The sequence below is a fragment of the Mesoplodon bidens genome, assembly GCF_964165515.1.
Source record: "Mesoplodon bidens genome assembly, chromosome: 15".
NCBI lineage: Eukaryota > Metazoa > Chordata > Mammalia > Artiodactyla > Ziphiidae > Mesoplodon > Mesoplodon bidens.
This window is the reverse complement of record NC_138171.1, coordinates 45992796-46018568: the sequence shown is the minus strand read 5'-3', so window position 1 is coordinate 46018568 and position 25773 is coordinate 45992796. Positions and strand designations below refer to the sequence as shown.

Below are 25773 nucleotides of genomic sequence, written 5' to 3'. Positions count from 1 at the left end.
TAGTTGTGGAGAGGGGGGGCTATTCTTCGTTGCGGTGTGCAGGTTTCTCATTGCAGTGGCTTCTCTTGTTGCAGAGCATAGGCTTTAGGTGCACAGGCTTCAGTAGTTGTGGCATGCGGGCTCAGTAGTTGTGGCTCACGGGCTCTAGAGTGCAGGCTCAGTAGTTGTGGCGCACGGGCTTAGCTACTCTGCAGCACGTGGGATCTTCCCAAACCAGGGCTCGAACCAGTGTCCCCTGCATTGGCAGGTGGATTCTTAACCACTGAGCCACCAGGGAAGCCCCATCAGAGTCTTAAGCAGGGAATAGTATCTCACTGAAATTCAATTACTGTCTTTTGTTTTCCTTGTATTTAGTTTTTACATTTCACTGCATTTTGTTTTATGGTAAGTTGATTGCTTTGTTTAAGAAACACTTATATAACATCTGCTATATGCCAGGCACTGTTTCAAATGCTTTACATTCATTGACTGGGGAATGACACACAGCTATGGGGAAAAAATACACAACTATGTGCATTATTGCTTAGGTTGAGGTTGGAGTTAAATTTTTAATAGGGTCTGTTTCCAGAAAATACATTAACTAAATAATAGTACACATGATCTACAAATATGGCCAACTTTTGGAAAATGAGACATTTGGGGACCTCTTGGGTAGATCACTCAGGGAGTCCGTCCGTTCTGATGCTTTAAAAGCCTGTATCCATCACTGTTTCTTGAGTGTTTATGTGCCAGGGGCTATGCCAGGCGCCCAGTGATTCTATAAATGGAGTCTTTGAATCCTCACAAGAATCCTGGAAGCAGGCTTTACCATCTTTACTTCTAAGGCTCAGAGAGGGGAAGTGACCAGCCAAGAGCCACACAGCTGAACCTCTCCGCGCCCTGCACCGCTGCCTGCCTGGTGACTTGTTTGGGAGCTCAAAGGAAGCTCCCGGCGGGGCCAGAGTAGGCTCTGGGGGAACCCAGGTTCAGGGATGGTGTCTGGAAGAAGCCATGTGTGTGACTTGGTCCCTGCACGGGTCAGCCCTCTGGGCTCCTGTTCCAGCTACACCCCTGTCCACGGGATCTATCTGGGTAGGGTTCTTGGGACCCACTGGCTTCTGGCTGGTACCTCCCCAAGTAGACACAGAGCTGGGGGGTGCAATGGACAAAGTGCCAGCAAGAGCCTGGCATTGCCAGCCTGGTGGGTTGTTCTTCTGCCCAAGGTACCAAAGTCCGCTCTTCCTGGACAGGCTGGCTCTGGTCTCCAAAGAGGTCTCTTCTCCATCTCATGCAGATCAGGGTGTCCAGGGCACTTTCGTGTGGTCAAGCTGGGTTCCCCCGTGCCTGCTGGTGGGCTAACCCCAGGGGAGCTCTGTATTTGGGTCAGAACCCTCGCTATTGGGCTAAACTTATCTTAGGTATGCAGTAACTGTCTCCTTTGTGGGTTAATCTTGGATTTGCTACTCATTAAGAAGCCAATTAATTGGGCTAACATCAACACGGGGGTTTCGTAAGAAAGAGGACTCAAGGGCTTCCCTGGTGGCGCAGTGGTTGAGAGTCCGCCTGCCGATGCAGGGGACACGGGTTTGTGCCCCGGTCCGGGAAGATCCCACATGCCGCGTAGCGGCTAGGCCCGTGAGCCATGGCCACTGAGCCTGCGCGTCCGGAGCCTGTGCTCTGCCATGGGAGAGGCCACAACAGTGAGAGACCCGCATACCGCAAAAAAAAAGAAAAGAAAAAGAAAGAGGACTCAAGATCGCTGCCCCTCAAATACCACTTTCCAAGCCACTTTCCCCTCCCTGCCTCCCTCTTTCTTATCTAGATGGATAAATATGCACACGTGGTGCTACATCAACAGGCTTAGCAGGGGTGGATCAGCAGCGAGCTCTTCACCCTTTACATGCCCCTCTCATTTGTCATGGTGCTGGGGGCCCAGGCAGAAGCGGGGAGAAGCGGGGAGGGATCCAAGGGGCAAAGAAGCCACTTCTAAGGGACAGGAATCCTTGGGGGCAGCCACGGGCTCCTCAAACTCTTGTTTCTCAGAAACAGATCCAAGAAACTGAGGCAAGTCTTCCAAAGGAGGGATGGGGACCAGAGGGAGGATGTTCAAGGTCCCCTGGTCCCCAGGCCCCAGGCCCACGCTCTCCCTGTGTGTCTCTTCCAGGCTCTGGCAGGCAGCATGCTCTGCGGCTGGACTGCCCCTGTGCTCCTGCTGATGCTCCAGAGGGGTAAGTAGTTGCCCCGTGGTAGGCGGGTGGAGAGCGGCCCGGCTGGCCTTGTGGGCTCCAGGGCAGGGTAGAGGCCACAGGGTCAGAGTCTGTGGCATCTGTCCACTTGCGGCTGACACAAGTCCAGTAGCCATCTCTGCATTAGCCAGAGCTCATCCCACCAGAGAGCTCCACTGTCCAGCAGTGAGTCCCACATGGCCCAGCCCACTGTCCTGGTCTCCACATCTCACTGGCCAGGGAAGGGGGGTGGGAGGATGAGGGACTTCATCCTTCTTCTCTCTGCCTTGGCTGGCTCCCAATTCTCAGAGTGAGGAAGTCCTGCCTGTGATCTAACCACAGTCTCTCCTCATCTCCTAGATGTTTCTCAACAATCACTGGATCCACTGCCAGCACAGATATTCCCTGGTGGGGAGAGTGGCTGTGGAGATAAAAGTAGCCAAAGCCTTAAAAGGAAGCCCCGGAAGAGCAGAAGATGTTGCAGTCAGAGGGTGGGATATTCGAGACCCGAGCAGGGAAAGGCCAGGTGTTAGACTTGGGGGCGCAGTCAGGGCTGAGAGATCCAGAAAGCCTTCCCAGAGGAGGTGGGACACAGCACACAGGCTCGAATGGGAACCGAAAGACCGAAAGCCTCAACTAGCTCCATCAGGAAACAGATGTCAGGCTCCTTTGTTTTCCCTTTCTGAGTGGTCAGCATCCTGTCCTAGCCTCTAAAGGGCCTTTGGGTCACCCGCTGCCTCTCCCCACCCCGTGAGCACAAGTAACAAGCCCCTGCTGTGTCCCGGGGGGCCGAGCATCCTCATTCCCTTCTGCCGACAACCTGTGAGGCTCAGAGAGGGTGAGAGGCAGGTCCACGGCCACACAGCCGGGCAGTGGCAGAGCTGGGATGGGTTCCCAAACCTGCCTGATTCCCGTGGTCTTAACTGCTTTTATTGGGTGAGTGCCACGTGCAGGCAGCGTGGGCTGCACTGGTGTGATATCATCTAAATACCTCCCCACCCCCTCCAAGGGGCCAGTGTCTCCAGCTTACAAATAGGGACTCAGAGCACTCGTGAGTCACGGGTGCACTTTTCACGGCTCCCACTGCCTCCCACACGCTGTGATAACCCTGGGCGGGGTGGGGGGGGTGGCCCGGGGGCTCTCTGCCCAGGGCTCAGGGTCGTGACTGGTGACAGGGTTTTTACTCCCTCTGGTCCCTGATGCCACCTCCACACTAGTTCAGGGACTACTGTCCCCTCTCCAGTGTTTCATTACAAGTTTGGACAAACTCTGTCCCTTGGTGGCCTTGAGTCTACCTAGGAAAGGCAGCTCCTCTCCAAGGTCTGGAGCCCTGAAAGAGAACAACTAGAATACGATGAACTCAGAGAGGACACAGCCACGTGGGTTTTGGTCCTGCCAAAACCAGTCCTCTTTTCTCCACAAAGTACCTGAACTGGCCGCTCTGTGTCCACCAACAAGCCCTGTGCTCCTCTCCGAAAGAAACTTCCTCCTAGAACAGGATTCATTTCCACATCTCAGATCCCTTGGTAGTGGCTGTCTGGAGCCGCTCAACTGTGTTGAGAAGGATTCTGAGGCCACACCCAAGGGAGTGAGTGCCATGATCGCTGCGCGGTGTCTGCCACGTGTGTGGGTGTGAAGAACTAGCACAGATTCGATTTTGCCTTTCCTGGGTCTCCTGAGCCCAGACCAAGAGTGAGACAAGAGGGGCAGCCCAGTCTCAGAGCTTCAGTGTTCTCATTGGTTAAATGTGATGGGAGTAGACATAAGGGATGTTTCCAGTGACAGTGTTCTTGACTGCAAATCCAGCTTCTGACCTAGATGGAGACCCAGGAGGAATGTACTGCTACCCCCTGGATCCTCATTAGTCAAGGAAAAATAGAAAAAAGCCACTAAGAATGAATCCATTTAAAAGGGGAACAAATTTCTGGTAAATAGTGGGGGGTGGAGCCAGGGGGAATAGCAGCGTTGGCACTTGATCTTACAAAACAAAACTAAACTAAAACTTATTAACTGGATTTTGTCAAACATTTTTAGAACAAATTCATGTTGGAGCTGGGAGAGTATTAAATCTTGCAATAAAATTGCCCAAGGGGGACCATACCTGTGTCACTTGGTTGGTGGTGGTGGTGATGGTTTGGGCAGTAGGATAATACAGACATCTTGGCAAAAGTATCCAAGGGCTTCTCAGTTTTCTGAAGGTTTCTTGCTCCCTCGAAGTACTGCCAGGTCACCGAGGTCCATGTCCTGTCTTGGACCAGCTGCGGGGAACAGAGGGGGCATGTGGTCTCTCGCTGACCACACGAATCCCTCTCGCAGGATGTGCAGATTCCCCCAGCAACCGGGGAGTTCAGGACACACCACCTTGAGAGGGAGGCCGGCCAGGAGGGATGTGGACCTGGTGTCTGGACACAGGGCTTGTGGGAGGGCGCTGGGTGGGGACCCGCTTAGTTTATGATGTTTCTCGCTAGGAGAGTCTTGTCTCCATAGCCAACCTCACAACTTTGGGGGCTCAAAAATAGAATTCTTAGGTGGCAAGGACCCCCTTGCTCCAGGCCTTTATCTTAGTTGCCCTAGGGTCGTCATATTCATCCTGGCTCTGGGACCCCTGCTTCCCCTCATCCTCGAGCCCTCAAGGGGGTGAGGGGGTGATCAGCTCTGCTGCCCCCGACCAGTACCACCCCCAACCAAGGCCTCTGTCTCCCTTGACCCTCCAGCCTGGGGCTGCTCAGACCTCGTCTGCTACACCGATTACATCCAGACGGTCACCTGCATCCTGGAGACATGGGCCCCGCACCCTGACATGCTCACCCTCACCTGGTAAGTGGCCAGGCCTCGCCAGCCTCGGGGATGCGATTCAGGGTAGCCCTGGAGGGCTGGGGTGGGGCAGGACTGCCAGAGGCCACAGACGGAGTTGGACCTACTGTGTGCCTGGCAGGTAGTTTAGCAATAAAAATAATGGCTGCCACTTCTGGGGGCTCTCTCAGCCCTTTCACCAACAGCATTTGGTTTCACCATGAGCTGAGAATCACTGACCGTGATCTGGGACTGGGAGCTGGGAATCACTGTGCCTATCTTACAGATGCCCACGCAGGACTCACGAGACTTGTCCAGTGAGCAGGGCTCCAAAGACCATACTCTCTTGCCCACACAGGCCAGACTGTGGTTTTGAGACCCCAAGATGACCAGACTGCCACATGATTTTTTTGCCCAAGGTCACACAGCCAGTGAATGGTGGAGCTGAGATTCAAACACAGGCAGTCTGACTCCAAGATTCATGGGTCCCTATTGTTAAAGAAAACTTTTTCATTGCACTTGTTAAAGAATGGTAAGGCAGACATTATTCAAGACCGTAATGATCAGGCTTCCCTGGTGGCTCAGTGGTTAAGAATCCGCCTGCCAATGCAGGGGACACAGTTTCAAGCACTGGTCCGGGAAGATCCCGCATGCCATGGAGCAACGAAGCCCGTGTGCAACAACTACTGAGCCTGCGCTCTAGAGCCTCTGAGCCACAACTACTGAGCCCATGTGCCAAAACTACTGAAGCCTATGCACCTAGAGCCCGTGCTCCGCAACAAGAGAAGCCACTGCGATGAGAAGCCTGCACACCGCAACGAAGAGAGCCCCCTCTCACCACAACTAGAGAAAGCCCGCGCGCAGAAACAAAGACCTAACGCAGCCAAAAATAAATAAGTAAATAAATTTATTTTTAAAAAAGAATATATAAGGGATTCTTTAAAAAAAAAAAAAAAAAAGACCATCATGATCGGTGTAGGGACCGCTGCGTGGGGTTTTGGTGTGGGGAAGAGAGCTTGGGCTCAACTTGAATACAACAAGGAAAATTAGGAATTTATAGCCAAGGAACAGGTCAATGGATAGAAAAATACTAAGAGGAAACATCAGGGGTAAGGGGGGTTCCAGCTAAACTGACTTAACAGGATTCTTGCTAATGGCAGCCCAGGGTGAGCCTACGTCACCTGGGGGTTTTGGAGGATGAGGAATTCGATCAGATATCAAGGATGGAAGATTCTGGCTAAAATGACTTAGCAGGATTCTTGCTAAAATTAGACAATGCAGAGACCAGCGTGGAAGTCCCAAAGTCAGGGCCTAGTTGAGGAGAGAGTTCTGAGGAGCCTGAATTGAGCCTGGTCAAGGAGAGTCTTTGTCAATGTGCTGCTCAGGATAAAGAACAGCTGGCTTTCCTTCTGTCATCACCAATTCATTCGTTCATTCAGTTACTTCTTCAGAACATATTTATTAAGCTCTTGCCAGACACTTGCAGGCACTGGGGGCCCAGTAGAGCCTAAGACCGACAAGGTCCCAGCTGATCCCGGAACTGACTCACTGCAGGTGGGGAGTGACTGGGAAGACAGACAAGAAACACGTAAACAACCAACAGGATGCTTTCTGAGAATAATGAGTGCTTTAAAGTCCAGGAACCTTGACCCTGGGGTAGAAAGCAAGTGACATGGGGAGAAGGTCTGCTTTAGCCAGGGTGGTCGGGGCAGGCCTCTCTGGGTGAGAAGGAGGCAGCCAGTGAGCTGGCGAAAGGGCAGCCCAGGCAGAGGGCACTGCAAGTGCAAAGGTCCTGAGGTAGGGAGAGACTGAGTCAGGAATAGCGAGGAGGTAAGTTGGGCCAGAGCAGAGTGAGCCAGTGTGAGAGAGAATAACAAAGCAAAGGAGATGAGAGGTAAGCAAGGGCCAGCTTTTATTGTGTGGGTGATGAGAAGCCACCCGAGGGTTTTAGGCATGGAGGTGACAGGCAGTTTTTAAAGATCCTCCTGGCTGCTGTGCAAGAGGTTTAGAGAGACTTTATTCAGCAGAAGTTTCTATTCCAGCAAATATTTAGCAAAGAACTGAGTCCACACATCCATATTAGCCCTCAAGGGTGGTCATGCTCACAGCCTGAAGATGTAGGTAGGGAAATAAATATCTGGTGAACTCCTATACATACTTCAAAACCCACTGTTTCTGCCCACTGGCAGTTAAAAAGCCAGAGCATTTCCCCCCAACCTTATACCAATAGCCTCCCTGGTAGTTCACCCAAAGCAGGGGATGAAGTTCATTTGGCTCTTATCTTGGCCCTGAGCACAAGCACTTATTAGGTATTCAGCAGATGTTGGACAGAGGAGGGCAGGAAGGAGAACTGAAATGCTTAGCACCCTTTCTGTAGTACAGTGATACAGTTGATGGAACTGACAGGGACAGATTTAGGCTCAGTCCAGGCAAGAATGGCCCAAATTTCCAAAGTTAATAGCTGCTGTCCTTAAATGAGGTAGTGAGTTCCCAGTCCCTTGGAGGCATACAAGCCGAGCCTGGACACCATCCATCAGGGCTACTTCAGGGGAGGAGTATCTTCCCGGGGAAAGGGGTAGTTGGACCAGGTGACACCCGGCGCCACCTCAACTCCCTCCCAGCCCCAAGATTCTGGGCTGGGGTCCTGGCCCTGTGCCCTGAGCCCCGCTGGCTTCCAGCCATAACCGGCTGCTCTGTCCTTGAAGGCAAGACTCATATGGAGAACTGGAGGACGAGGTCACCTCCTGCAGCCTCCGCTGGTCCACCCACAACGCCACACATGCAGAGTACACGTGCCACATGGATGTGCTCCAGTTCATGGCCGACGACGTTTTCAGTGTCAACATGACAGACCATTCGGGCAACCACTCCCAGGAGTGCGGCAGCTTTGTCCTGGCTAAAAGCAGTGAGTATCCCTTGGACCCCAGAGCTGAGGAGGACACAGGGTCCCTGAGACGGCTCCCCTTCCCCCACCATCATAGCTGACCTGTCCTATGTCCTTACCTCCCCTTAGAGTTCTGCTCTGTAGATGCACTGATATTTACGAAGGTGTGATGGGTTGATAACGAGGTTTGAGCTTTAACCAAAGAGAGGCAGCGGCAGTATGAAAAGGAGCTGGACTGGGACCCAGGATCTTGGCCTTCAGTTCTGGTTCAGCCCCTGCCTGTCTGTGAACTTGGACTGGTTCCCTATTTGTAGAGTGAGGGCCCTTTTAACCCTGACTCTTAGGGATTCTGTCTACATTATGAGGCAAGTGGGGACACTGAGTCCCAAGAGAAAAACTTCCCTGAGTTTCCTCCCATTCATTAGCTCCAGTGAGGCCTGGAATTTCCCTCCAGGCCGGGGCTAGGGAGGAGTCCAGGGGCAGAGCGGGGGCCTGGCTGGTGGAAGCAGTTGTCTCTGTGGGTCCAGACCCAAGGCAGGTCCAGGAGGCAGCTTTTAGTGTGTGTGTGTGTGTGTGTGTGTGTGTGTGTGTGTGTGTGTGTGTGTGTGTGTGTGTGTGTGTGTGTGTGTGTGTGTGTGTGTGTGTGTGTGTGTGTGTGTGTGTGTGTGTGTGTGTGTGTGTGTGTGTGTGTGTGTGTGTCCAAAGTGGGATTTCCACAGAGGGGGTGAGAAGCCCGTGCTCAGAGGCATGCAAACGCAGACTGCTAAGAGAGTCCTGCCCTCCTCGGGAAGGCCCAGCCTCTGCGAGGAATCTCTGGGGGATTTTGGCCCTAGGTTCCCAGTGGTGGGGCAGGCGGGTGAGAGGGTGTCTGTCACCTGGAGGGGATCCAGGTTTGCACCACTTCGCTGAGTGGGTGTCGCACCCCACAAGGTGTGAATGAAGATTCACACACACGCACACACACCCAGCGTCTCTCACACACACACTCATAAATACACCCTTGGACAAATGCACGGGTGTCCCAGCAGCCCTCGGCCTAGCCAGCCTGGACACAGGCCCACGCTCTCTCACACAGGCCCATATGCACACATACGCACACGCTCACTCAGCCATGCAGATCCAGGCGTGGGAGCAGGGGCACGCTCTTGCCCCTCTGAGTGAACGGGGCAGACAGCAAGCCTCCCCCGGCCCCTGCAGAGGAGAAGGAACTGCTCCACGGCCCCTCCACCTCGCAGGGTGGCTCCAAGTCCCATTTCTCTCTGGCCCCTCCCTCTCCCCCTCCCTGCCAGGACCTGAAGCCAGGCCTGTGCCCTTCCCCCTCCTGGGCTCTGGGCCCCTGTCCTTGACCCCATCCCCGATCCCCAGCTCTGGTCCTCACCACCCAGCCCAGGACGTACAGGGAAGTGGAAAACCAGGTCTCCGTCGGCCTGGGGAAAAGAGGAGAGGGCTTAGCAGTTAGTCCAGTCCCAAAGGACCCATGGCTGAAAGGGCAATGAGGATAAAGCCCTCACCGCAGCCGCCTGAACACTCACCTTCTCCCATCGCAGGCCTTGGTGCCGAGTCATCCGTAGCCTCAGAGTTCCTTTATGGAATCCCTGGAAGGTTCATTTGTTGGTTTAACAAGTACCTCTTGAGGGCCTGCTATGTGCCAGCTCTGTCCTAGGAGCTGCGGACACGGCACTGACCTGGAGAACAAAACCTCTGTCCCAAGGAGCTAAGATCCCCAAGACAGGGGCATATGGCCAGCCGGATCACAGAGCCCAGGAGGGTGTGGTGGTGTGGCCCGGACCGCTGCTCCTGCACTTTCCAGAAGATGTCTGGGAGATGACAACAGTCGCATCGAGTTCCCAGGGCCCCTGCGGGCATCAAAATGCTCGTTGTAGAGCAGCCCGGCAGGCACTCAGACTGGTAACTTCCGTCGTTAGCATAACTGGTGCTAATTAATTAGCATCATGCTAATTACAGCCTTTGGACTTCTCAAGGAAGCTAGAGTTAAAAGAAAATGATGCCATCATTTAGAACAGAAATGCAGAATGAGTGGGCCTTGTTGGTTTCCCACCACCACCACCGGCCACGTGGGTCTGCATTCTTGCCCCCCTGAGTCATAGTACCCCCACTTTAGACTCATCTAAATCTCTCGTTTCTCAGATGAGTAAACTAAGACCCAGAGACAGGGGATGCTTTATGCCAAGTCATTCAGGGTCATTAGTCTTGATCTCATCAAGGAGAGCATCATTCTTAGCTACTGCAAAATCTCATCCCATTTTATCTTTCTGGCTTTTTCCTCTAAGTCAAGCCATCTCCCCCTTTCAACGTGACCGTGACCTGCTCTGGACATTATAACATCTCCTGGAGCTCCAATTACAATTTCTACGCGTTGCGGGGCAAACTTCAGTATGAGCTGCGGTACAGGAAGCTCGGAGACCCCTGGGCTCTGGTGAGACCCTCAGAGGACTGGGGCGGGGTGGGGGTGGGGAGGGGGAGGGGCAGTGCCGAGCATCCGGGTTGGCGGGAGGGGCAGACACAGGTGACCTTGTAATTCACAGTCCAGAGTGGAAACCAAGGACTCGCCGGGGATGGATGCTCTCCCTTGTGCTCTCCCACTCCGTGCTGCCCTTGCCTCATTTCTCCCTGGGGTAGGAGACCCCGTAAAATTCATGCCTTCCTGTTTCCTCCTCTATCGGTGTGCCAGGGAGGAAGGGATCAGCACTGTCCCTGGTTCTATCTCAAGTCTAGTACCGTCACAGTAGAAGAAGTTTCAGAAATGGGGCAGTCTGGAACCTTCCCACTTTGCTTAGAATGGCCATAGTTGGAGAGTTCCAGAAGTATCAATAACCAAGAAAGTTCAGTGTCAAAGGGACCATTGTTTCAAACGTGAAGGCTTCTAGAGGCATTCTTTGTTTAGAGTGTTGGAGAGTTCCAGAATGGCGCACTATTTAGAACAGTCACAGCTGAAGTGTTCTAGAATTATCCATCCTTTAGAATGGTCCCAGTTTAAGATTTTCATAAATGCCATAGTTTAGACCATCCCCAGTGGAAGACTTCCAGAGGTACCCATTGCTAAGACGCCTGTAGTTAAAGACGCCCAGAAATGCCCACTATTGAAAATACCCACTGTTGAAGAATTACAGAAGTGTCCAAAGTCTGGAATGCTGCCAGCTAAACATTCCCAGGAATGGCCACTGCTGTTCCTGGGACATTCCCAGGCCCAGCAGGAAGGGTCCCCTGTGGGACTGTGAGTGACTGAGCTGGGATCAGTGAGAAACCGAACAAAGCACTGTATCACAGGCAAGGCCGGGGCAGCGCCCATGGCTCTGTGCTGCCCACACTGGAATGGCCAGAACTCAGACTGATTCTTGTGGAGGGGGCGGAGACTTGCCAGGAGAAACTCCACCCCTTTCCTGGGGGCTGGTAAAGGGTGGTTCTGCTGGAGGCAGGGGTTGGCCTGGGCGGTCCTAACCCAATGCATCCTTTCCCTGTGTTGGCAGAGTCCAGGGAGAAAGCTGATCTCTGTGGATTCAAGAAGCGTCTCTCTCCTCCCCTTGGAGTTCCACAAAGGCTCAAGCTACGAGCTGCAGGTGCGGGCAGGGCCCCAGCCTGGCTCCTCCTTCCAGGGGACCTGGAGCGAGTGGAGTGACCCAGTCGTCTTTCACACCCAGCCAGAAGGTAAGATGTGAAGCAGGGATGGACACCAACTCCTTGTACTAAATCTTGTCCTAGTGCAGCAGCCCTGAGCCCTGAGATTTTCAGCACGGCTGGAAGGTACCCACTCAGTCATGCATCCCCTTGTAGCTGTTCCACAGCATTTCTGGGGCCCCTGCTTGCCAGGCCCTGCATTGGGTGCCAGGTGCTTCTCCTGGCGGGACCTCTGATCCTCCTAATGTATCTGTGAAGTGGGAATTATTATCCCCATTTTGCAGATGAGAAAACTGAGGTTCAGAGAGATGAAATCACTTGCCTAGGATGAGGATGGGAGCAGGAGTTGAAGCCAGGTCCATCCCACTGCGAGACACCAGCAGCCTTCCCACCCCCTTCCACTCCAGCCCAGACCCAGTGCCCTCCACACCCAGCCCAGGTGGCCTCTCGTAGAGGTTGGTCAAATTCAACCAGTGTTTTCTTCCTTCCCAGAGATAAAGGGAGACTTGTACCCTCAACTGCTTCCCATCCTGGTCCTCATATGCCCCATCCTTGTCTTCTTAGGCCTGAAGACCCACCTGCTTTGGAGGTAAGGCCAGGGAACAGGGTGGCAGGGAGGGGCCCAGCCTGGGCCAGGACTGGAGGACACACCTGTCACCATGACAATAGTAATGACAGTGATGGTGATAATAAACTGTTTACTGGGCACTGTGTAGAGCACATGCTTAACCCTCACAGCAGTCATATGAGCTTGATACATGGCATTTACTTCCATTTGACAAATGGGGAAACTGAGGCACAGAGCTGTCTAGGAACTTGCCCAAAGTCACACAGCAGTGAAGTGGAGGAGAAGGAATTTCGACCTGTGCTCATAACAGTGACCTCAGCTGTGATCTTGTCCAGTGAATTTTAAGCTTTGAGTCCTGAGGGTCAGGAGGGGCCGCCAGGTGGGGGTTAAGGGCTGGTGGGATAAACCCCCGACAATCCTGCTTCAAAACCAGAGGTTTTGCTTTTATCTCTTTATGTATTGGGTTTCTGCTGAACGTGGCCATGGAGAGAAGGGCTGATGCTGATTACAAATATTGATAAAACCTAAGCTCCCCTGGCCTTCGTGCGTGCTACTGGCTGAGGCTGAGCCCTTGCTAAGTGGCAGACACTGGGCGGGGGCCCTGCATACCCTGTTCAAGGCAGAGAAGCCTGCGAATCACAGAGGGTGTTGCAGGCCAGTCTCTGGGTGCTGGGGTGCCTGGTGTTGTGCCTACACTTCCTGACCCCTCCCTACAGCCCCATGGAATTGGCTGTTGGCTCATCCCTGGTGGTGGAGGAGGAAGTCAAGGCTCAGGGGCCAGCACTGGCTTAGCAGAGAATAGGCAGCCAAGCCCTTAAACTCGGAACACCTTCAGGAGACTCGCTGCCCCGTTTTACAGATGTGAAAACTGAGGCCTGGAGCAGAGGGGCGGAAGGGAGGGGCCTGGGTGTGTCTTGGAGGCTCTGAGCCTCCCGCAGGACACATTTGGGGAGCATCTGAGCGGGAGGCCCAGCTGCCCTCTGGGAGATGCGGGGGGCTCACCTCGTCTCTGCCCTCCCAGGCTATGGAAAAAGGCGTGGGTGCAGGTGCCCAGCCCAGAGCCCTTCTTCCAGCCCCTGTACATGGGCCACAGCGGAGACTTCAAGGTGAGTGTCCCCACCACATGATGAGCCCCTGGGAGCCTCTCACCCTCTGGGAGCTTGCTTCCACCCACACACCTAGACCACCAGCCCCACCCTGTAGGCCCGGGGCACCCAGATCCCCAACCCAGCCTGGTACCAGGCTTCAGTCTCTGCACATGCAAAGTGCAGGAAATAATTCCAGTGGGGCAGAGCTGGCCTAAGAATTAAACAAGATCCTGCAGCGTTTCCCAACCCAAGGAGCCAAACTGGGAGAGAGGGTGAGCCAGGTGGTCCCTTGAGCCACGAAGTGGCCTCCTGGTCCTTTGGTAGAAGCCCTTGCTATGGAGGTGGGGAGGGAGCAGCTTCTGGGAAGGATATGGCCCTGCCTGCAAAATACACCAGCCCCATCCAGGCCCCAACCCCCGCCACCAGCGCCATCGCCCTTGGGTTCTCTGTGCCTATTTACCACCACCCACCCGGTGGCGGCAGTCACCAGTCACCGCAGAGAGGATGTGGTGAGCCACCTGCTCCAGCAGAGCCTGGAAGTCAGGAAGTGCGACATGCCGACATGCCATCTGCCTGGCGCTCACTGAGCGCTGTCTCACCTCCACCCTTTCATCCTCTTAGCAGCCCCTGCAGGTGGGGAGGGGGTGCTCCACCATCCCAGGGGAACCATGAGGAGACCGAGGCTCAGAGCTGGGCAGGAGAGGAGCCTAGGCTGCAGCCCACATTGGATAGACCCTTTCCTCTTTCCTCTGCACTTTCCCTGAAGCCCAAATATCAAATCTATTTTGTGTTTGTTTTACCAACACACATACAGCTGTGCACCAGGCACTCTGCTAGGAGCGCCACAGATGTTATTTAATTTATCATTTAATCCCCACAACCACCCTGTGGAGTGGGGACTATTAGCAGGCCCATTTTACAGATGCAGAAACTGAGGCACAGAGAGGGTAAGTAATTGGCTCAAGGCCACACAGCTGAGAAGTGACTTCAAATCAGTGGTGGTGGCCTCAGCAGGGTTCTGAGAGGAGCTTTCTGATGGAGTAGGCTCAAAACTAGGAGATTTTGGTTCTCAGGGATTTTCTCTGCCAACTGGATGGAGATCCTGTGTCATGAGTGGGACCCCTGGCAGGTGAGGGCAGGGGGATCCTTAAAGTTTAGGGACGGCTGCCTCAGTCCATTGTCACCCCACAGCCCTTATCTATTCTGAGTGGCTGGTCCTTGATTCACTCCATTCATTCATTTAGTTAATATACATTTATTGGGTGCCTACTGTGTGCCAGGCACTGTGTGAGCCTCTGGGGACACAGCCATGACCAGAAGAATTGGGGCTTCTTCCTTGGTCATGTGTCCACTCTAGTGAGGACACAAACAGAAGAATGCGTGGTTTCGAGAAATCTCCCCGAGGACATAAAACAGAATGCCTGGTGGGGGCTCTGTCACTCAGCTCTCAGGGCCTCCTGCCCCTCGTCCCCACAGCTTGGGAATCTTGGACCCGCACCCATACAGACCCCAGGCCACTGAGCAGCGGATTGTCTGCACCTGCAGGCTGCTGAGGGCCGTGGCTCCCTGCTACAGGCAGGGAGACTGAAGCCCAGGGAGGCCGGGACAGCGGCAGGGACTGTCCCTGGATAGGGACACAGCACGGTGCTCATCTCCCCCCACCCCCATCTCTCTCTTTATCTTCTGGAGTCTTTGTCTCTTTCTCTCTTGCTGTCTGTCTTGTCTCTGTGTCTGTCTGTTGATATGCTCCCCCGCCGCCCCCTGTCCCCCATCCCATCCATGACTCTCCCTCCTCTTCTCTCCCGCAGAAATGGGTGGGCACCCCCTTCACTGCCTCCAGCCTGGAGCTGAGATCCTGGAACCCAGGGGTGCCCTTGTCCCTGGAGATGCACAGCCAGTGCCCACCGCAGACTGCAGCCAAGGGGCTGGTGCCTATAGAGCTGCCGGAGCCCCCAGACCTGGTGGAAGCTGACGGGGTGCTTGAGCCGGGCTCCTGGGGCCCAGCCCCCTCCACCGCCGGCAGCTTGGGCAGCTCAGCTCACAGCCAGGAGAGGGACCGGCCGTATGGGCTGGTATCCATCGACACGGTGACTGTGGTGGATGCAGAGGAGCTGTGCACCTGGCCTTGCACCTGCGGGGATGACGGCTACCCAGCCCTGAACCTGGACACCGGCCTGGAGCCTGGCCCGGGCACGGAGGACTCGCTCCTGGGCACGGGGGCCACGGTCCTATCCTGTGGCTGCGTCTCAGCCAGTGGCCCTGCCAGGCCGGGGGGCCCCCTGGGCAGCCTCCTTGACAGGATAAAGCTGCACCTCAAGGATGAGGAGGGTTGGGCCCCCGGGCCGCCCTGGGATGGCGGGTCGCCCCGAGGGGTGTCGGACAGCGAGGTAGATTCGCCCCCAGCTGGCCTGGACATGGACACGTTTGACAGCGGCTTCGTGGACTCTGACTGCGGCAGCCCCGTGGAGCATGACTTCAGTAGCCCCAGGGACGAAGGGCCCCCCAGGAGCTACCTCCGCCAGTGGGTGGTCATGGCCCCTCCATCTGCAGGGCCTGGGCCCCAGGCCAGCTAGTGAGGCTGAGTGGCCGTCCAGAGCTGACCATGCCACTGAGCCACGAGCCACGGACAGGGTCACCTGGGCCGAGGTGTAAAGAGGCCTGCAGCCCTTGGTCTCCTGGCTGGGACCCCTGAGCCTGGTGTTTACAGTGCGTGTCTGGGGCTCAGGTGCCCACTGGCGTGGCTGCGCGTGTGAGTAGCCTGCGTGCCTGTGGACATGGAGCTCGCCCGTGGTTCTGCCATATTCCCAAGGCCACTCGTGTGTCTGTGCCGACGTGAGCTTCCTGTGTGCTCGAATGTGAGCAGCACGCGTGTCTGTGGGCCCAAGATGACAGCCTCCCTCCCTCTGAGGCACGTGGGTGACCCCCGGGTCACGTGCTGAGAGGCTGGTCCAGTGCTGCCCACCGGGCCTGCTGGGACCAGGACACTGCCTGGGACAGACACCGAGCCCAGCCCCCCAGGTTCTGCCTGCAGAGTCACACAAAGTCCAAACTATTCCTTATCGCCTTTCAGGGGGAGGGGAAGGGGACCAAGTGAGCCCACAGTGACCCTGGGGGTGGGAAGATTTTGGGGGAAGCCAGTGGACCTGGGTCTGAATCCTGGCTCTGACACCTGGCTGTGCCACCTTGGGTGAGTCACTTCCCCTCTCTGGGCTGGAGTTTCCTCTCTTAATAGTGGGGGCGGCCTGATGTACCCTGGGGAGAAATTGGAGAGGTCACCCATGTACCGTGTGCAGCCCAGACTCTCAGTAAACGTCAGCTTCCTTCCTTCTGCGGCCAGGACCAAGGCTTGTGCTAGAGGTGGGTGGGAGTGAGAAACCAGACACAGTCCAGGTACCTGCGGGCTGTCCCACCCTGCAGAGGGGCACTTGGGGGATTCCAGGTTTAAAATCAGCTTAGTTTCTTAGAATCAGCCCCTCACCAACCAAGATTTCTTTTTCTGGCTCCTGCTGCCCATTTTGTTGCTCCCTTTATGCACCCCAGAAATACTTACTGAGCATATTTACTGAGTACATGCAGGTGCTGGGATACAGCGAAAGGACGCTCCCCTTGGCACTCACATTGGGGAGGGCCGCAGGCCGGACTCGGCAGTAATGACACGGTGGCCCTGATCCCCTGGCATCTTACTTGCTTGTCCTGGGGAATTGGAGGAAGTCAAGTTCTTTTTTTTTTTTTTTTGCGGTACGCGGGCCTCTCACTGTTGTGGCCTCTCCCGTTGTGGAGCACAGGCTGCGGACGCGCAGGCTCAGCGGCCATGGCTCACGGGCCCAGCCACTCTGCGGCATGTGGGATCTTCCCGGACCCGGGGCACGAACCCGTGTCCCCTGCATCGGCAGGCGGACTCTCAACCACTGCGCCACCAGGGAAGCCCAGTCAAGTTCTTTTTGATGATTTGTCGGAGAAACTGCTGAAATGTGAATTTAGGATGCTAAGAAAATACTTCTTTGTGACGTTTTGAAGGCACCTTATTGAACATCAGCTTTGGACAGGAGCTCGCTATTGGTGCTGCATATTGCATACAACTCATACTTTTAAAAAAAAAAAAAAGAAAGAAAGAAAGAAAGAAAGAAAAGAGATCATTTTCCTCCTAAGGGTGCTCACCTTTAGAGGCAGCTTTTTCAAGGCCATGAAGCAAGGTTAAAGTAGTAGAGTCTGATTCAGCCACCGGCTCTCAGAGCCCTGAGGGGAATCCCTACCCTGGCCTGGACCTGCCTGGCCTGTGGTCCTCCCCAAAGGCCAGGCTGCATGCAGGGCAATGCCTGAAGCTCTGGCTTGTCTCTGCTTTTGGACGAGGGTTCAGCTGTCGATCCTGCTGATAGTTTCTCTGTGACTCTTCTGTAAAAGGGGATGGTTGGAAGAAGTCACTGAGAACACGGGATTCCTTGGTTCTGAAAGTTCTAGAACACTGATGGTCTTAATAGTGGGACTGTTAACCTGGGATCAAGGTGTGAGGCTCGGATGGGAACCCAAGTGTGAAACCACAGCTCCTGCAGGTGTGAGCAGCCCTCACCATCCCCCGCCATCACCCTGGAGACGCTTGGGTCAAGATGTGCTGTGGTTTTCACATCCTCAAGGAGGCCACAGGTTCCAGGCACCCCGTGGGCCCCAGGCTCCCCATGGAAGCAGCTCAGCTCTCTCTCCAGCACACACAGCTCTGGGCCGGGGAGTAGGGGTAGGGGACACCTGGAGCACTGGCTGATGCCAGGCCGGGGACGGGGGGATGGGGCTCTGGCCGAAAAAAAAACAAAAAACAAAAAAAAACCCAGAACGGGCCTTCCGTGGGTGATGGCAGAGTGAGCGCGTGTACTTCCCCTCCGGGGAGATCATGACGCCAAGAGCAAAGGAGAAAGGCATATAAACTCTCCACAATGAAGGGGATGGTTCAGGGGGTCACCTGCAGTCAAGAAGCATCAACACATGAATGGAAGACAAGCAGAGTCAAGTCTTTGCTCCAATGTCACCTTTGCAATGGGACCCACCCTAGTCTCCTTACTCAAAACTGCAGCACCCCACAGACCTAGTTTTATTATTTTCCATTACATTTATTGTGCTTTTAACATATGTCTTTTACTTGCTTATCATATTTACTGTCTGTCCCACTAGCACAGGGATTTTGTCTGTTTTATCCACTACTCAGTCTCAGAGCCTAGCATGGTGCCTGGCACATATAGCAGGTGCTCAACAAATACTGAATGAATCAATGAATCAATCAATCAAAGGCAGAGTTGTGACTGACAAAGAAGTGGGCAGAGAGGAGGGAGGGGACTGAAACCAGGAGGGATCCACTTGCCCTTGGACTTGGAAATGGCCAAGAATGGGACATGAAAGTGAAAATAGGGAACTCCTTGAAGTCTGTGAATGGAGCAAGAGACACCCCCCTCCCCCCGCCCCGCTGCTCACACTGTGGGGCAGCTGGGGATCTTCCTTCATCTATAGTGGCAACAGGCCTGAGGGGTTTTCTCTTAAAAATTGATGTTCCCAGAAAAGAAATTTTGCATCAGCATCATGCTAGCTGCCCACCCCAAAGCAAACCCCATCCCTAGAAAGAACTGTCAAGGGGGAGGGCTTTGAGGCTGGACGGCCTGAGTTGGGAAGCCAACAGATCCACTTACTAGCTTCCAACCTGCAGAAATTATTTTACTTCCTTGTGCCTTGGTTTCCTCATACATGAAATGGGTATATTAATTGGACATACGTTCTTAGGGCTGTTGTGAAACCAAGAGTTAAATATGTATGAAGTGTGGAGAGCAGCGTGGCACATTGCAAGTGCTCAGAAAATGTTGTCACTTTATCATCATCTTTGTGGCCAAGTCCCTCCCCACCCCAGCAAGCTTTTGTTGATCTCAACCTTAAACGTGGATAGACAGCGAGCTACAGACATCTGGAGACCCAGAATAACCAGCAGGAAACGGAGATGTTGGGCTGCTGCTGCCGCCTGCTGGTGACCACTGGAACTTGGCTGAGGAGCCAGCTGAAGGCGGTGCCCTCCCCGCGCAGCAGTCCAGGGGCTCCACTAGCATCTGCCAGCGCTGTCAGGTGGCTTCACAACTGTCACAGAAACTCCATGCGGTGGAAATGTGGCGAAGAGGACACAAGGTGAACGGGTAGGTTCTTTTTTGTAAATTAAAGTATAGCTGGTTTACAATATTGTGTTAGTTTCAAGGGTATAGCCTAGTGATCCGTTTTTTGGGGGTTTTGCGTGTGTGTCTTTTTTTCTTTCTTTCCATATTCCATATAGGTTATTACAAGATATCGGGTATAATTCCCTATGCTACACAGTAAATCCTTGTTGCTTACCTGTCTTATGTATAGTTGTTTGTATCTGTTAATCCTAACCTCCCAATTTGTCCCTCCCCCTCTCCTTCTCCCCTTTGGTAACCACAGTATGTTCTTTTTTATTAATTAATTAATTAATAATTAATAATTTTCAGTAGGTTCTTTTTTAAATTCAACAAGGGCTGAATTCTACTCCTTGGGTGGGTGGACCTGCATTGGGCAGTGGGCAGTGTGGGCAGTGAGACCACACTAAGCAGGGAGATCACATGTGTGTGCGCACACACACACATGTACATATACACACATACTTCACACACACAACACATATATGCACATGCACATCTGGAAAGTCCCCGGCATAAGTGGGTCAAGGGCCCAAGGGAAGGATGGGTGGTCAGGTAGTCAGAGGACAGCTCACTCTCCGCCCAGGGTCCTGGGTGGCCTTGGGCGAAACGAGGCTGCAAGGGAAGGGAGGGGACGTGGGAGGAGGCTGGCAGCAGCAGCGGGGCAAACGAGATCTGATTGAGCTGCAGGAAGAAGGGAGGCGGATCCTGAGAAGGCAGCCGAGAGGATGCTCAGTGGGGGAAACCAGGAAGCAATTTCAGTGAAGAGGGAATAAAATCAGGACCTCAGTGCCAGGACTCCTACCATAGAGATTACGTAGCGTGTAGCTCTCTACGTGCTGATACAGATGTGCCAGGGACACTGCAGGGTGAACAGCCGGAGCTGTGTCACTATGTAAAATGTCATCACAGGTCTATGTTTTCTCGGGGGGTAGGGGAGCATAAAAGGTATGTAAATGAAGAGAAAAGGCCTGAAGGAAAAAGCAGCCTGGAGGCTTAAGTCATATCTGTAATGTTTTAAGTGTTTAAAGAGAATGGATTAACTCATGGTTTATGTAAGTAAAAAGGAGTAATGAAACAGAGCAGGACCCTGTGGGGCTCCCGGGCACGGAAGCTTTCCTGTCCCCCCGCTTTTTTTTTTCTCTTTTCTTTGGCTGTGCCCCGCGGCATGTGGGATCTTAGTTCCCCGACCAGGGATTGAACACGCACCCCCTGCAAGGGAAGGACGGAGTCTTAACCACTGGACCACCAGGGAAGTCCCCTGTCCCCCGTTTCTTGTAGGGAACAGACTCCAGACTCCATGACCTTCCCTGAGTTCAAAAGGGCAGATTGGAACAGTCGCTAACCCGGGAAGGAAAGGGATGCAAAGACAAGGGAGCGGCAGCCAAGAAACAATAGTGCAGCCTGGGGGCAGGGTCCTGGTTCCACCTCAGGGGATACACATATCAGTGTCTTTAAGCTATTTATTATAGAATTAAAACCCAACAAATGGAAGATGTCAGCATTTGTCATACCAGAGAAGCTCATCAACAAGATTACTTGAGACCAGATTAGAGGAGTGCAGGCCCTGCACACACCCTAATCTTATCAGTAACCCCACCCTTGAACCATTGCTATAAAATTCATCAAATCCGGGGGCTCCCCTGGTGGCGCAGTGGTGGAGAGTCCGCCTGCCGATGCAGGGGACATGGGTTTGTGCCCCGATCCGGGAAAATCCCACATGCCGCGGAGCGGCTAGGCCCGTGAGCCATGGCCGATGGGCCTGCGCATCCAGAGCCTGTGCTCCGCAACGGGAGAGGCCACAACAGTGAGAGGCCCGCATACCGCAAAAAAAAAAAAAAAAAAAAAAAAAAAAAATCATCAAATCCTCCCGGGTTGGGACATGATACAGTTTTTCTGGGAAGGAGCCTGCTGTGTCCCCCTTTGCCTGGCAAAGCAATAAAGCTATTCTTTTTTGCTTCCCCCAAAACTGTTTCCGAGATTCAATTTGGCACTGGTGCACAGAGGCTGAGATTTCAGCATCAAGAGCTGACCCCACATCCCTATGTCCCATCTCCCATACACGTGCCCAAACTGTCCCTCAACTTGGGGAACAGGAAAGGAAACAGACTTGGCTGAGCTGTGCTTGCCCTTGGTGTTCTTCAGCTCCTCTGGCCCTCCTGTGAGGGGGATATTGCATCCCCATTTCTCAGATGAGAAAACCAAGGCCCTGAGATGTGAACATCAAGAATGGATCCCAACAACAAAGTCCTACCACAAAGCATAGGGAACCCTAGCCAATCTCCTGGGATAAACTTTAATGGAAAAGAATATTTAAAAAATGTCTCTATGTGTGTAACTGAGACACTTTGCTGTACAGCGGAGATCGGCACAGCACTGTCAATCAACTATTCTTCAGCTAAAGAACAAAAAGACTTGATCCCTTACCTTGCTCCTGCCACACAACGCATTCCCACATAAGCATCTTTTACAAAGCAGATCACATCCACTATTCTACTTGATCTCAGAACCACCCCCCCAAATGCTAGTTTTTCACACTTGAGTAAAAATGAAAAAAGAAAAAAATGATGCTAAGACTTGGCCAAGTCTTGGCTGTGCTATGGGGGTTCACCCTCAAGACCCTAGACTTCATGCCCCGCTCCCCTGCCCACCGCCCCGTCACTCTGGAGTCTGGCCCGGGGACCAGGCGCCTGGCAGAGGGAGGATGGAAACACAGTGCCGCTAGCTGGGCCAGGTCAGGAGCTGCAGGCTGTGAGTGAGACGAGCTGCAATGGGCCTGAGACCGGGCCTGGGGGTGCAGCGGCGGTGACTAGGGGGGGCATGTCCCGTACGTGTGACCGTCACATGCAGTGTTACCAGGTTTCTCATCTTTCAAGAGAAGATAGAGATCTGGATTTTTTTTAAATGTGAAAACTCCAATTTAAAAAAAATGTTGGTAAGTAAAAAAACAACAGAAAAAGAAGTGTGGGCTAAAGAGAACAGCCACGGGCCAAATCCATGCCCCAGGCCTGAGACCTCTGTGGCCTGCTGGCATCGTGGGCCACGATTGGCCTCAGGCCTGCCCTGGATTGGGCGCTGCCTGAGGCCTGTCAAGGGACAGGCACGGGCCCAGCTGAGTGGGAGGATGGGCTTCCAAGGCAGCCGCAGGCGGTCAGGCTGCGCCCAGCACCGTCTCTTCCATTTTACAGGTAACATCTATTCCCAGCTGTTCCGAGGTTGAAAAACAAGGAGCCCCCAGGGGATCAAAGATTCTTTAGGAAACACACACAACAAATTGCATTTTACTTTGCTTTAATTAAAAAATATATAAATACATGCCAGGGGATTTTTTTTTCTTAGTAAGAGGTTGAAAGAACAAAACAAACCCCAAAGCTGCCGGGACTCCCCGTTCCTAGGTGGCAGGAGGCCTGCAGGCGGGTCGCAGGCTCAGCCCCAGCCCAGGAGTCAGGGGCACTGCCTGGAGAGGAGGAAGTCTATGCCGGGCCCTCGGCAGTGGGGCACCCAGCCCCGCTCTGTGACACGTCCCCAAGAGGCCCTGCCCCTCAGGCCACAAGGGCTTTCCAGGGAGCAGGGAGAGTCCTCCGCGGCGGGGTGGCTGGAATCTGGAAGGCGAGGTCTGCGTGGATGGGGCAGACCCCCGCGGCCCCCAGCTCCTGACCCCTCACTGGCCAGTGGATGTCCTTACAGAAGGCTCGGGGCCTGGGCAGCCTCGCCTCGGAAGCCCTTGGAGGACGCTCCCCACAACCCAGGCTCCAAAGAGATTGGGAACACAAGGAGGAGATCAGCAGGCCCAGTGTCTCCAAGCTCTCCCCCAGGCCCCGGGCTGACAAAGCGCAGTCCTTGGGGCAGCCCTGGAAGGGCCTGGGAGCAGGCGGGCGGGCAGCCTTCCTTCCAGAGTTCCAGGCCGGGAACCACAGGCGGGGCAGCAGGCTGGGCACAGTGTACCCGTGCAGCGGGCGGGACACAGGGCCCCCTGTGCCCCGACCTCGCCAGGCTGCACCGCACATGTGGGCATCCCCCAGGAGAGAACATCCTCTCCTCAGGGCCGGCGCTGGGACAGGAGGCTCAGAAGTGGACCCACTTGTTCCAGTTAGCCTCGTGGGGGAAGGCGCGGCCCAGGCGGAGCGTGCAGTCCAGCGTGGGCTCGTAGAAGACCATGGGGCTCCCGCCCGGGCTGGGGGTCGACTCTGCCTCTCCGCCCGCTGGCTTAGAGAAGAGCGAGACAGCCGGGAGCTTTCTCAGCAGGCGCTTCTGAACGCAGCCGAGGGATTCCAGGCCCTGCAGACGACACAGACAGACCGGATCACAGGGGCATTCGAGGACCACGTCCTCTGTGCCCGGAGCTGCTCCCAGAACAAACACCTGAACCTGGCCTTGAGAGACGAGTAGGGATTGACCAGGGGGGTTTAGGCAAAAGCCCAGGGCAAGAGAGAGAAGCGAGTGACCAGCATCTGTACAGCGGCCCCGTGTTGAGCAGGGGTTGCAGGCCAGCTTCCAGATGCGGTTCTGTTGGGCCCAGACCTGCTGTAAAGTGCGGGGAATTTCACATTGACCTTCCCGTTTCCACTTCTGTGGCGGAGCTGGAGGCCCAGGGCACACAAGGCCAGAGTGCACGGCGGCCATCAGGTCGAGCTGCCCTCAGGAGGCCGCGAGCACGTCTCCAGCTCTCCCTGCCACCCACGGGGGCTTGTCACTCACTACTCACCTGCCCCTGTGGGCCTGTGAGCCTCTGAGCCCTGGTCTAGAGAAAGGGTCAGAGGCAAGACCCCGGGAACGCCAACATATAGGCCTGGGCAACAGCTCGGGGCTGGGAAAGGGTGCTGTGAGGGACGGCCTGGGGACAGGAACCCAGGGCAGGGGTGGGGGATGTGGAAGGCTGGGCGCCAGCAGCGCTAAAGGGCACAGAGGCCAGAGGCAGGAGGACAGAAGCGGGTGTGGGGCTCGGCCAGCGCCGCGGCCTTGGAGGGAAGTGGGGCTGACGGGGGGCAGGGAGTAAGCAGTGTGGGGGACACCTGGGGCCCGAGGCTCTTCTGAGGAGCCTGGTTGTCTGCCAGGAGGCCAGCGCACCCCCGCGGACGGAGCCTGTACGTGGCAGCCACACCCTCAAGCTCGGCCAATGCGCCCACCACCCCCTGGCCGAGACTCAAGCCCAGACCCAGGAAGAGGGAGCCACAGTGGGGGACGGAGACCCAATGAGGACCCTCCCCGAGCCCAGTCACACCTGGAGCAGCTCGAGCACGGCGAGGGGCTGCAGGACGCCCTCGTAGTGCTGTAGCAGGCGGCTCTCGGGCACGCCGGGCCTGGTCATGATGTGGTGCAGCATGCCCTCCATCATGCCCTTGATCACAGGCGTGTTCAGGCGGCCGTCCACGATGCGCCACGGGCGCCCGATGAAGCGGATGCTCTCACAGTCCCTGCGGGGTGGGCACACGGGCATCAGGCTCGCATGGTCCCAGCTCCGGGGATGGGACACCAAGGCTCGGCGAGGTCCGGCCCCTGGCCTGGGGACCGTCTCCCTCTTGCTCTTCCACCTCCCGCCGCTCCCTCCCATCTGGACAGACGGGGTCCCAGCCCCACGGCCCACGAGCGCCGGACCCACATCACCGCTCACTGGCGGGGGTGGGGGTAAGGGGGCGGGGAAGTGCTAGGACCTCTGGATTTACCAGCTCCATCTGGGACCCGGGCCACTGGCTGCCTCCCCTTCTGACCAAGCTCTCAGGTCTGTACTCAAGAGTTCTACTTCTGTGCTGTATACGGGGGTTCCAGACACACTTTCCTTAGAAGGTTTCTGCTAAAAGCTTAACCAGTGACTGATCTGACACACAGGGTCCCAGCGTGGGACAGGCCAGGCCCCAGGGTAGCTGGACACTTGGCTCTGACCGCGTGACTGGGCCCTGGCGGGGGGCGACATCTAAGCTGGGAGAGCACGGCCCCGCCAAGCTGAGGGTGATGTACACACTGGGGCAGGCGCCCCCTCGCCAGAAAGGCTTTTGTGACACCCACTTTTCCCGACGGACCGGGCGCTACAGCGGTCAGCGCTGCTGGCCCTCGTCCACCATGGGCGAGGAGCACCTGCCTGGTCCCCCAGTGAGCGGGACCAACAGTCCCTCCCGTGTCCCGGACCCCTGTGCCAGACAGATCTTTGTGAAAGACCGTCACGTAATAACTAATCTTGGACCCTGGGGACAACCCCCAAGGCCCTCACCGCTCAGGCCACCTGAGTCTGAAGCACACTCACCTTTCCCACGCTGCCTGGGAGAGGCCCCCAGCCACAGAACCATCCGCCAAACCTGTTAAGAGAGAAAGGGTGTGGGAGACTGAAGAAGGTGAGGCCCATCTCTCCCTCCCCCATTCATTCCTCAAGTCCTTCTGGGTCTGGGGATAAAGTAGTGAACAAAGCAACAGCAATGCCGCTCCTCAGAGC

General features: G+C 55.0%; 2 protein-coding genes across 3 annotated transcripts in view; one reads left to right on the top strand and one right to left on the bottom strand.

Moving 5' to 3' along the window:
* The window catches only part of IL21R (interleukin 21 receptor), a 32135-nt gene extending 16076 nt beyond the window's left edge, over nt 1-16059 (top strand). The window contains exons 2-9 of one of the 2 annotated variants that reach the window (XM_081256439.1): nt 2144-2207; nt 4919-5021; nt 7703-7902; nt 10173-10318; nt 11370-11547; nt 12010-12106; nt 13107-13191; nt 14982-16059. In XM_081256439.1, the coding sequence (XP_081112565.1) occupies nt 2159-2207; nt 4919-5021; nt 7703-7902; nt 10173-10318; nt 11370-11547; nt 12010-12106; nt 13107-13191; nt 14982-15746 (1623 nt within the window). In that variant the 5' untranslated portion in view covers nt 2144-2158 and the 3' untranslated portion in view covers nt 15747-16059. Of the gene's footprint in view, nt 1-2143; nt 2208-4918; nt 5022-5837; nt 5895-7702; nt 7903-10172; nt 10319-11369; nt 11548-12009; nt 12107-13106; nt 13192-14981 lie in introns of those variants that run through there. The other variant, XM_081256440.1, reaches the window with a different exon arrangement.
* Nucleotides 16060-22623: 6564 nt separating this feature from the next.
* GTF3C1 (general transcription factor IIIC subunit 1) overlaps nt 22624-25773 on the bottom strand; it is a 72263-nt gene continuing 69113 nt past the window's right edge. The window contains exons 35-37 of the mRNA XM_081257938.1: nt 25588-25639; nt 24571-24763; nt 22624-23627 (exon numbers count right to left, since the gene is read on the bottom strand). Of these exons, the coding sequence (XP_081114064.1) occupies nt 23415-23627; nt 24571-24763; nt 25588-25639 (458 nt within the window). The 3' untranslated portion in view covers nt 22624-23414. The remainder of the gene's footprint in view (nt 23628-24570; nt 24764-25587; nt 25640-25773) is intronic.